At 41.8% G+C, this 12,276-nt stretch overlaps 1 protein-coding gene across 5 annotated transcripts in view; it reads left to right on the forward strand.

The window, feature by feature from the left end:
• Positions 1 to 12,276, forward strand: part of LOC129708089 (myosin-10) — a 117,288-nt gene that overhangs the window by 69,667 nt on the left and 35,345 nt on the right. For all 5 annotated transcript variants that reach the window (XM_055653633.1, XM_055653632.1, XM_055653634.1 and 2 more), the window contains 7 exons: positions 81 to 254; positions 1,601 to 1,774; positions 3,917 to 4,031; positions 5,109 to 5,302; positions 6,692 to 6,813; positions 7,442 to 7,511; positions 9,192 to 9,352. In XM_055653633.1, coding sequence (XP_055509608.1) covers positions 81 to 254; positions 1,601 to 1,774; positions 3,917 to 4,031; positions 5,109 to 5,302; positions 6,692 to 6,813; positions 7,442 to 7,511; positions 9,192 to 9,352 — 1,010 coding nt within the window. The remainder of the gene's footprint in view (positions 1 to 80; positions 255 to 1,600; positions 1,775 to 3,916; positions 4,032 to 5,108; positions 5,303 to 6,691; positions 6,814 to 7,441; positions 7,512 to 9,191; positions 9,353 to 12,276) is intronic.

Raw genomic sequence — 12,276 nt, forward strand, 5'->3', positions numbered from 1 at the left:
CTGCTTATTTGTCTGTGTTCCTATGTCACGTTTCAACAGACTTTGAACAAAACCTCAGTTGTACATTTTTTTTATTGCAGCTGAACTCATTTGAACAGCTGTGTATCAACTACACCAATGAAAAGTTGCAACAGCTGTTTAACCACACCATGTTTATCTTGGAACAAGAGGAATACCAGCGAGAGGGCATCGAGTGGAATTTCATTGACTTTGGTCTGGATCTGCAGCCTTGCATTGACCTCATTGAAAGACCTGTAAGAATGGACATTGATTTGTTTCATAATTACCACCATTAGCGCTGCAGAAATTAATATTTTTAAAAAGATGATCTCCAGTTACTTCAGTTGGAGATAAATTCACCGGATAAAAGCAGAAAACGGCCAATTGGTGAAAGTCGCATCAAGGAGGTTATGAAGACACATGTTGCAATGTGGGTGGGGCTAAGATCAGTCATGAAGTTTAGTAAGAGTTACAGCCCGGATTAGAAGATATTAGCTATAGGGAGAGATTGGACAAACTTGGATCGTCTTTTCTAGTACGTCAGAGGTTGAGGGGGAGACCGGATAAAAGTGTATTACACTGAGAGACTTGTGTACGGTGAAATTCAGAATCTATTTCCAAAGGTGGAACAACCAAAGACTAGAGGGCATAGCTTGATGGTGACAGGGACAATGTATAATGGGTATGCTTGGGGCAAATGTGTTGGAGGATGATGGGTGCTTGGATCGTGTTGCCGGGGGGTGGGGGTGGAGCCAGATACAATAATGGTATTTTAGAAGCTTTTGAATAAACACAAGGATATTTGGGAAGTGGAGGAGTGCAGATCACATGCAGGCAAAGGTTTGTTTAACATGGCATCATGTTTGGCACAGGCATTGTGGGTATTGCTGAAGGGCCTGTTCCTGTGTTGTACTAAAGATACTGCAGTGCTGGAGTAACTCATCGGGTTAGGCGGCATCTTTGTTGGACATGGGTAGACAATGTTTCGGTTTGGGACCCTTCTTCAGACTGATTGTAATATGGGGGGGGGGGGGGGGAGGGGGGACAAGTGATAGGTGGATATGGTGAGTTGGGCTTTGATTGGCAGATGGGTGGACAAGGACTAGAAATAAAAAGGAGACAAAAGGAATGTCAAGATAAAGGTGGGGGGAGGAGTGAACTGACAGAAGGTTGGGGTCTGCTGTCTAGCATTTGGAAATTGCTTTGCACCCCGTTCAAAGGTGCTAATGCGTTGCCTCTAATATAACACTAAATGTTGAGGACATATAACTTGCATGCACCATTTAGCCAAACAAGACACCGTAAGATCACCCTTAAATCTTTTAGTCACCCTAGTCGTGCCAATTTATCTCAATCCAGTTATTCACCTTTGGATACAATTATCTGTGAAAGGTCCCAGAACAAGAGGTCCCACCCAAAACGTCACCTATCTATGGTTTCCAGAGATGCTGCCTGACCTGTTGTCTTTTTCCAAATATAGTTATTTTTAAATCACATTCGAAGCGAAGCTTAAAATGTTCTAAAAGTGGAAAGTTTAAACACTTCTGTGAAGAAAATGTTTTTGAGGGGTGGGTATTAAATGTAAACCTGTCTTTGCCAGGCAAATCCTCCTGGTGTATTGGCTCTGCTGGATGAGGAATGCTGGTTTCCCAAGGCTACTGATAAGACATTTGTGGAAAAGTTGAGCCAAGAACAAGGTACTCATTCAAAATTCCAAAAGCCAAGACAACTGAAAGACAAAGCTGACTTCTGCATAATTCATTACGCTGGCAAGGTATGTATTAGTGGAATGCTCGATGTTCAGAATAGATTATACTGTCTGCTCATAACTTGAAAGTTGAAAACCTTAAATGGGCACTTGGATAAGGTGAGAGGATTCAAGCTGGTTTATATAGGTATCTGTTTAATGACTTCACTACATTGTAAGTTTGTTGGATGAGGTACCAATTTAGTTAAATATACTTTTTGACCATATCTTGGCACGCTGGATATATTTGGCATTAATCGTACTGAGAAATGAATAATATAATCTGGCTTTGACTTGGGTAGAAACTTGCTCATTGTTCATTCTTTCATTCTAGTCCCAGTGTGATTATTACAACATTTTTTAATGTAATTTTTGAGAGGCACAATAGACCATAAAAGGAGTTGTTTTTCAGTTCCATAATAGATCGTTGTATCGCTATTAATTTTAGCAACTTTTTTTCGTTCAAGGCCATTGGTGGCCTGGTTAGCCTTGGTTCCTATCACTAATTACTCTGAATGGAGTAAGTTGTTTGTGGAACCATTCTGAAGGCGATTAGTAAAAAAAAAAAGTAATCAAGCTGTTGGTCAGAGGGGACCCTATGTACGGAAGACATTTCTTATCCCATGGGATATTTGTAAACCAAATGGATTTACAAACTTTCTATAATTTCTTAGTAACCAACAATAATACTATATTTTAATTACATTTTAACTAACTTAATTGAGTTGAGGTTAATTTATTGTGACTTGTACCGAGGTACAATGAAAAGCATTTGCCTGCTAACCAATCAGCGGATCCATGATAAAAGGGAATAATTAATAACATTTAGTGCAAGCTAAAGTTTAGTGAAGTCTAATCAAAGATCTCCAATGATGTAGATAGTTTTCAGAACTGCTCTCCAGTTGTTGGTGGGATGATTCCAATGCCTGATAACAGCTGGGAAGAAACTGTGCCTGAATCTGGAGGTGTGCATCTTGACTGATCGGTGGGGGGATAAGAAGGAATTGAAGTACTCCAATTGACAGCTTAGTGACTAAGTTCTAGAGACAGCCAGCAACTTGACCAGTGTTCAAAGCGACTTGTCGTAATTTCTTCATCTTTGGTGTAATTAATATACATTACATCAGATCATAATTTAAATGAGATATTTAGTTGTATTCCTTTTCTAAGGGTTTGACCAGAAATGTTTCTTTCTCCAAAAATAAAATAATTAAGGATGACAGTGAGTGTAGGTTCTCTAAATGCAACCATTGGCACAGCGGTAGAGTTGCTGCCTCACAATGCTGGAGACTCGGCTTCGATCATGACCATGGGTGCTGTCTGTGTGGAGTTTGCACCATCTCCCTATGACTATGTGGGTTCCCTCCAGATGCTCCCTTCTTCCCACATCCCAAAGACGTGTGGGTTTGTAGCTTAATTGGCTGCTGTAAATTGCGCCTGGTATGGAGGGATTGGATGAGAAATATAGAACTAGTGTGCATGATGTGCATTTTCCGCAATAACCAACCTGATCTCCCGGTGGCTCAGCACTTCAACTCCCCCTCCTATTCCCAATCCGACCTCTCTGTCCTGGGTCTCCTCCATTGCCAGAGTGAGCAACAGCGGAAATTGGAGGAACAGCACCTCATATTCCGCCTGAGGACCTTGCGTCCGGATGGCATTAACATTGAATTCTCCCAATTTTGCTAGCCCTTGCTGTCTCCTCCCCTTCCTTAACCCTCTAGCTCCCTCCTCCCTCCTTAACCCTCTAGCTGTCTCCTCCCTCCTTAACCCTCTAGCTGTCTCCTCCCATCCGCCCGCCCTCGGGCTCCTCCTCCCTCCCTTTTTCCTTCCTTCTCCCCCCCCACCCCCCCCCCCATCAGTCTGAAGAAGGGTTTCGGCCCGAAACGTTGCCTATTTCCTTTGCTCCATAGATGCTGCTGCACCCGCTGAGTTTCTCCAGCAATTTTGTGTACCTTCGATCTTCCAGCATCTGCAGTTCCTTCTTGAACAACATAGTGTGCATGATGGTTGGCATGGACTCAGTGGGCCAAAGGGCCTGTTCCCACGTTGTATCTCAAAACTAAAACAGCTCTGGAAAGTTTCAGAAACATCTTTTACAGTGCTGTTTTTAAAAATACACCATAAAGTACCAATAAATTCAGGTAATCTGTGAAATTCTTGTACCAGGTGGATTACAAGGCAGATGAATGGCTTCTGAAAAACATGGACCCGCTGAATGACAATGTAGCAACCCTCTTACATCAATCATTGGACAAGTTTGTGGCGGAGTTGTGGAAGGATGGTAAATAATTATTTTTTTTCTCTGATGCCAATGTTTTGTGAAATTGTTTTGTGTATCTAGCTTTCTCATGCTATTGGGAATATTAATAACTTGAAGTACATTTTAGTTTGAAATTACAGGTTATTTGAGACTCCATTACTTTGAATTTACAGTCACAGCATTTTTTGAGACTTTTTTCAACTTTCTTTAGAATAATAGTTATATAAACAGTTCTAATGTGGGAGAATAAGGGAGAAAATGGTTCCGTCTGGGGTGAAAGATGAGTGTCACTACATGCCAAAAGATGGTGCAAGAAGTTTGTAATAGGATGTAGAAATAGCCTTGTCTGTACTTAATTGGGAGAAGCAGGTGTTAAAGTTATCAAAGGAGAAAACAGCAAATAGTGCAAATATGACATTTTAAAAGCTGGAAGTAATTATGTCAAATTAATGAATTCTGAGCACTTTACACCCTTCAAGATGATGTGTTCATCTTTAAACTACACTATAACATCCCAGCTTGCTGCTGCTGCTCCAGAATTTTGCTTCTTGTTCCATTACCATTGGATAAGTGGCGAGAGAGGAATTGACGACACTTTGGGTTGAAACCCCACATCTTTTAACAAGACTTGTTATCAGTTCCTCTGCCTCCCTCCCTTCTGTTGTGCCCCCTTCCTCTTGCCCCCTCCTGCCACTCAACCCGCCGAGTTCCTCCTGATACAGGGCTCAGAGCTGAAACTTCGACAATTCCTGTCCTTCCACAGATCCTTGATCAGTTCCTACAGCAGATCAGGCATTGCATTTCAAATCTCCAAATGTTCTTCTGAATGGTTATCAAGCTGAAACATTCACTATTCATCTGTCTACAGATGCTTCTTGATTTATTTAATTTTTGCATTATTTTGCTCTTTTTATCTTGTATAGAAGATGAGTGATTTCACTGGTGTTTGTATGAAGGACCTATATGGTCTACTATGTTTATGTCCCATAGAGTTGATAGTTGAAGAACTTCCTGCTGCTTTTACAACCCATGAGATGTTACCGTGCTTAAGCGAAACATGATGCTTTTTAAAAAATACGTTTGCGATTATTTTTTCAGTTGACCGCATTGTGGGTTTGGACCAAGTGGCTGGCATGAATGAGACTGCCTTTGGTGCTGCATACAAGACCAAGAAGGGCATGTTCCGCACGGTGGGACAACTATACAAAGAGTCCTTGGCCAAACTAATGGCAACACTCCGCAACACTAACCCCAATTTTGTACGTTGCATCATTCCAAACCATGAGAAAAGGGTAGGTATTTACCCAGAGAGAAGGACTGGCAAACCCCATGATGACAATGTAAAAACAATTCACTTGTGACGTGAAGCTTTGGCCTGAAATGTGATCGTGTACAGCAGAGGATTTCCACCGATGGGGAAACTACAACGCCAAGCCCTTGTTCTAGATGGGAAAGAGCTAAAAAGCACAAAGCGAGTTAACTTAACATCTGTTAGGAAAATGCTGGAGTTAGTAATCAAAGTTGTTTAAAAAAGCTGAATGCAATCAAACTAAGTCAGCATGGTTAATGAAAGGGAAATTGTGTTTGGCTAATTTGCTGTAGTACTTTGACGATATGTAATGAGCTGAGTTGGTTGAATAGAACCTGTAAATACAGTGTGTTTGGATTTCCTGAAACTAGTTAAAAGGCATTGCACAATGGAGTATGATGTTGGAAAATCTGAGGTTCTGTAGTTTGGTAGGAGCCATCAAAAACAGAATACTATCTCAGTGGAAAAGGTGCAGGGTATGGGCTGGGGGCTGTCGTGCATGAAGTGCAGACGCAGCAAGTAGTTGAGAAGGAAAATAGAAAATTGACCTTTATTGCTACGGAGTTCATGGTTAGGAATAGAGTTCCATTGGTGTGGCCTTGTGCAGAGTAGTGGGGAACAGTTTGCACCCTGCTTATTTAATAATAGATACTAGCATTGGGGGCAGAGTCACAGATTAACTCCTGAGATAGGAAGGTCCATCACCAATGTTTTCTGTGGATCTCGGAGAAAAAGGAATAATCTAATTGAAACATAGATTCATTGTCAGAATTTCTCCAATTTTGATGAATAGTTATTTTATTCATATTTGGTAAATGATTTCGGAATGAACATTAAAAGCAGCAGCTGCTTTTTAACCTTGAGACTTCCAGCCAATCCATAGAATATTGAAATAGCTTCTGAACAGCAAACTTCAATGACACACTTAGAAGACGATTGCCACGTGGTGACATGGTAGCGCAGCGGGTAGAGCTGCTGCCTCACACCGCCAGAGATCCGGGTTCAATCCTGAAATTGGTCGCTGCCTGTATGGAGTCTGCAGGTTCACCCTATGGTTTGTGTGTTCTGGTTTCCTCCCAAGCCCAAAGATGTCCAGGGTTGTAGGTTAATTGTCCTCTGTAAGTTGCCTCTGGTGGGTAGGAAGTGGATGTGAAAATGGGATTCGCAGAACTAATGTGAATGCATGATCAGTGGTTGACATGGATTCAGTGGGCAGAAGGGCCTGTTTCCACGTTATATATTTCAATTTAATTAAACTGAAGAATGTTTACTATTCATTATATCTTGCGCATGGCACAGATGTTTAAAGATAAATTGAAATTGCTAGATGCAATCACAAGTTTGCTCATCGGATGGCTTCATGTTTTTGCAGGCCGGGAAGCTGGACCCTCACTTGGTGCTTGACCAGTTACGCTGCAATGGTGTATTGGAGGGAATAAGAATCTGCCGTCAAGGATTTCCAAACAGAATAGTCTTCCAAGAGTTCAGACAGAGGTAGTGTTTGGATGGGTGGGGGGGGGGGGGAGGAGGACAGGGTACAATGACTAGAGTTTGCGCGATGGTGAATCATCTCAAACTTCTGTGGAAGTAGGGGCATTGGTGAACATTCTTGATGATCGCATCGACCAGCTGTGACCAGGACAGATCATCAGAGATGTGAACACCTAAGAACTTGAAGGTTTCGATCCTTTCTACTGCCACCCTGCTGATGAAGACTGGTGCATGAAGATAGAACTGTATTTATTTTATCATATTTTTGTGCAATGTTTGAGGGCAAAATTGGATTGGAGCTATTTTTGTTTGTCACGGATAATGGTCTTAAATTTAAAGTCATTTAACCTAATCATTCTACATTCGTGACAGAAACGGTGTATTAACATCAAGATGTTGAAATCTAATATTGATGTGAATTTTGTTCTTGGTAAAAGAATGGTGCCCACACTGAAGTATTGATGTTATGAATTGTCCAAAAGGGGGTATGGTGTGTGCACGTCTCAACTTTGTCTAAAATAAACAATAATGGAATCTCTCAATTTAAAATTAACATTTTAACATGAGGTAAATGAAATGGCTCTTTTGAAAGTTGGATGTGACGTTTGTAAGCATCTTCTTTCTTTTCCAGGTATGAAATCCTGACTCCCAACTCCATTCCAAAAGGCTTCATGGATGGCAAACAAGCCTGTGAAAGAATGGTAGATAATTAGTTTTCCTTTTTTGTTATTGTAAGCTTTTGACACTGCACACAAGGAATCATTGGTGCTTTTGCAAATATTAGAAACATACAAACATAGGAAAATAGGTGCAGGAGTAGGCCATTCTGCCCTTCGAGCCATTCAATATGATCATGGCTGATCATCTAAAATCAGTAACCCGTTCCTGCTTTTTCCCCATATCCCTTGATTCCTTTAGCCTGAAGAGCTAAATCTAACTCTCTCTTGAAAACATCCAGTGAATTGGCCGCCACTGCCTTCTGTGGCAGATAATTCCACAGATTCACAACTCTGGGTGAAGAAGTTTTTCCTAATCTCAGTCCTAAATGGGCTACCCCTTATTCTTAAACTGTGACCCCTGGTTCAGGACTTCCCCAACATCGGGAACAGTTTTCCTGCATCTAGCCTGTCCAATCCTTTAAGAATTTTATATGTTCCTATAAACTTGAATATCCATGTATTAGAAATTGTGTGGGCATTAATCCCTCTTCCTATTTAGTTTAATGTTTGTCATAACTTTTATAGTGGACAATATCCAAAACTGGGCGGCACAATTGTGCAGTGGTGAATGGTGCTGACTATCATAGGGTTTGATCCTGATCTTGGGTGCTGAGTGTGTGGAGTTTGCAAGTTGTCCCTGTGACAGCTTGGCTTTCCTCCCACATGCCCAAGGTGTGCTTGTTAATGTGGGTGGAAAGAAAATGTGGCGTTGAAAGCTGTTGGAGAAGGCAGGAGAATCGGATTGAGGGGGATAAATAGATCAGCCATGATCGTATAGCAGAGCAGACTTGATCATCAGTCTAAAGAAGGGTCTCAACCCTAAACGTCACCCATTCCTTCTCTCCAGAAATGCTGCCTGTCCCGCTGACTTACTCCAGTATTTTGTGTCTACCAGTGGAGCAGACTGGATGGGCCAAATTGCCTAATTCTGCTTGTGTGTCTTATGGATGGGGTGGGAAGAATCGATGGAATGAAAAAGGGAAAATAGACAATAGGTGCAGGAGTAGGCCATTCGGCCCTTCGAGCCATTCAATATGATCGACCGTCCCGAATCGTGGAGTTTGAATCGTCCCGTTCACGGAGCTTAAAATCGGTCGTGGGATTTACCTTCACCTGGTGGGGACTTCAACATCGAGAGCCTCAATCGCCTCGGAGCAGCGGGAGAAGAAGCAAGGAAGTGATTACTTTTTGCTTTCCATTACAGTGAGGGGAAGCCTGGAGATTCACTGTGGTGGATGCTTGTGTTAATTGTGTGTTTTGTTACTTTGTTTCTGTCATGACTGCATGGTACAAAATCTCGTTCAAACTTGTTTGAATGACAATACATGAAATTCAATGTGATCATGGCTGATCATCCACAATCTGTACCCTGTTCCTGCCTTCTCGCCAAATATCCCCTGACTCCGCTAGCTTTAAGAGCTCTATCTGACTCTCTTGAAAGCATCCAGGGGATTGGCCTCCACTGCAGTATGAGGCAGAGAACTCCACAGATACACAAGTCTCTGGGTGAATGTTTTTGGGGATTATAGTGGTGTGGGTGGTTGGCATGAATGCTGTGGGATGATGGGTTTGGTTCTGTGGTCTTTTGAATGAATAGTTCCTTGTACATTTCTTCATGGATATTTAATCTTGGCTACCATTCTCTCCTTACTTGGGAATCAGATTCATTCCTTGGAATTGGACTCCAATTTATTCCGTATTGGCCAGAGCAAGATCTTCTTTCGTGCCGGGGTTTTAGCGCATTTGGAAGAAGAGCGGGATCTGAAGATCACTGATATAATCATTCTATTCCAAGCTGTCTGCCGCGGTTATCTGGCTCGAAAGTAAGTATCACACATGCCACGTTAATGTTTGTTGCTGACCTGGAATGGAATCCAGTGAAACTTCAATTGATAGCTGGGATCTTTCAATAGTTTTTGATGACCAGCGCTGACTCATTTTTCTTGTACATTTGGGGGTAAATGATGGCGCAGCAGAGTTGCTGCTTTACAGTGCCAAAGGCACGGGTTTGATCCTGACCACGGGCACAGTCTAAAGAGTTTGTACGTTCTCCCCATGACCTGCATGGGGTTTCTCCGGGTGCTCCGGTTTCCTCCCACACTCCAAAGATGTACAGGTTTGTAGGTTAATTGCCTTTGGTTAAAAAAAAAAAAATTGTAAATTGTCCCTAGTTTTGTGTAGGATAGTGTTAATATGTGGAGATCACTGGTCAGCACAGACTTGGGGGTCGAAGGGCCTGTTTCAGCACTATATCTCTAAAATAAACTAAGTGGCACTATTCATAGAAACATAGAAAATAGGTGCAGGAGTAGGCCATTCGGCCCTTCGAGCCTGCACCGCCATTCAATATGATCATGGCTGATCATCCAACTCAGTATCCCATCCCTGCCTTCTCTCCATACCCCCTGATCCCTTTAGCCACAAGGGCCACATCTCACTCCCTCTTAAATATAGCCAATGAACTTGCCTCAACTACCTTCTGTGGCAGATAATTCCACAGATTCACCACGCTCTGTGTAAAAAAAAAAATGATTTTCTCATCTCGGTCCTAAAAGACTTCCCTCTTATCCTTAAACTGTGACCCCGACTTCCCCAACATCGGGAATAATCTTCCTGCATCTTGCCTGTCCAACCCCTTAAGAATTTTGTAAGTTTCTATAAGATCCCCCCCCTCAATCTTCAAAATTCTAGCGAGTACAAGCCGAGTCTATCCAGCCTTTCTTCATATGAAAGTCCTGTCATCCCAGGAATCAGTCTGGTGAACCTTCTCTGTACTCCCTCTACGGCAAGAATGTCTTTCCTCAGATTAGGAGACCAAAACTGTACGCAATACTCCAGGTGTGGTCTCACCAAGACCCTGTACAACTGCAATAGAACCTCCCTGCTCTTATATTCAGACTGGTTGTTCAAACTGTATGTAGGAAATACATGTGCTCACAATAACTAGGTCAAAAAAACTCAATTTGGTATTAATCTACTGTGTTTAGAGAAGTTAGGGAGATAAAATGAATATTTTCAATATCTGTTGGGCAGTTCTTTGTTTGCAGGGCCTGATTTATGAATCAGTCCTGTCATCTCTCAACAAAATACCTTAAACATTAAAACTCCTGCTGGTGTAAAATGAACTTCATCTTCCCAGTTGAATAACGGTGTCAGGCTTGCTAATGGTTGATTGATGGTACAAGATAAATATGTGCAAGGTCACCTCAGATTGCAGAGGAAGAATAAGGCTTGTTGCTAAAAATAACTTGTCCCTTCTGGGCAATTTTTTATATTGCAGTTTGAGGTTAGAACAGGAGACGTATGCAGATTGTGCTTTTTGTTACTAAAGCAACTTCCATCTACTCTGCACAAATGTAGTATGGTTTTGTATGCTGTATTCTTGTTGTCCTTTGCCATAGAATCATAAAGCATTGTACCTTCAGCCAACTTGTCCAGGCCAATCATGTTACCTAACTGTGCATCTCCCACTTAGCTGGTCCATATTCCTCCAAACTGTTCATATATACCTGTCCACATGTCTTTTAATGTCATAATTGTATCTGCCTCTACCACTTCATTAGGCAGCGGGCTTGTTCCATGTTCATATTGCCCTCTATGTGGTGGTGGGGGGGAAGAGAATGGTGCCTCTCGGGTCCTGTGTAAATCTCCCCCTCTCTCATTAAACCTGTGTCTTATTTTCCTTCAGTTAACGTGAAAACTGGTGCTGCTTAATGTGTTTCTTAGTTTTAGAGATACAACGTGGAAACGTGCCCTTGGCCTGCTTAGTCCACAGTGACCTTCGATCACCCATACACTAGTTCCATGTTATTCCCAGTTTCCCAACCTACAAACAAGGGGCAATTTACAGAAGCCAATTAACCTGCAAACCAGCGTGCGTTTAGGATAAGGGAGGAAACTGAGACACCAGAATAAAACCCATGGAGAAGGTACAAACTCCGCAGAGACCGTACCCAGAGTCGGGTTTGAACCCAGATCTCTGGCGCTGTGAGGCAGCAGCTCCACCACTGTGTTGCAATGTTCCTGTGGAATGTTTAAGGGTACTGTGCACAAGGAATGTTTATAATGTAAGGGGATAAGTAAATCATCACTGCTTTTATAACATGTCAACTTTCCTTCACGAGGTTAAAGAACATCGCTTTTATTTCATTGCAAATACACCACTCAGACTGAGCCCAGAATTTTAAAAAAGTAGGATTTCAGCCCAAGTAGTTATTGTTGCATTTATTAAAGAATACTGTGAAACAACTCCCCAAGATACAATCCAGCATGAATTATTTGATCTGCGTGGCTCTGCAATCTACCTTTCAAAAACCTCAGCTTCTCTTCTTTCTCATTTTTAAAGAATTTGGAGGATTTGGACTTGTTTTTCTTTGAAAAGCTGGGGCTGGTATTTAAGAATAATGCCCTTTTTAACAAGATTTATGTTCCTGCTTTGACACTTAACCTTGAAGCTGCAGGAATGACAAGAACTGAGTCTGTAATGTTGTATTCCTCCAGGAGAAATACATGTCTGAAAGTTTTGATGTATTATCCTTGTAAATGTTATACTCTCGTGATACATCTGTTTCCCTCTATCATGTCTGACTTGATTCCAATTCCTATCCTTCTGTCCCTATTTCATTCTATCTCCTATACTTAAGGAGATAAACTGTTGGTGCCAGTGTCCATAGTAATCATACAGCTTGCCTTGCATCCTCATAGATATAACCATTTTTGGTAAATGATGTCCCTTGTTTTGAATGCT

This window comes from Leucoraja erinacea, chromosome 23 (assembly GCF_028641065.1).
Source record: "Leucoraja erinacea ecotype New England chromosome 23, Leri_hhj_1, whole genome shotgun sequence".
Taxonomy (NCBI): Eukaryota; Metazoa; Chordata; class Chondrichthyes; order Rajiformes; family Rajidae; genus Leucoraja; species Leucoraja erinaceus.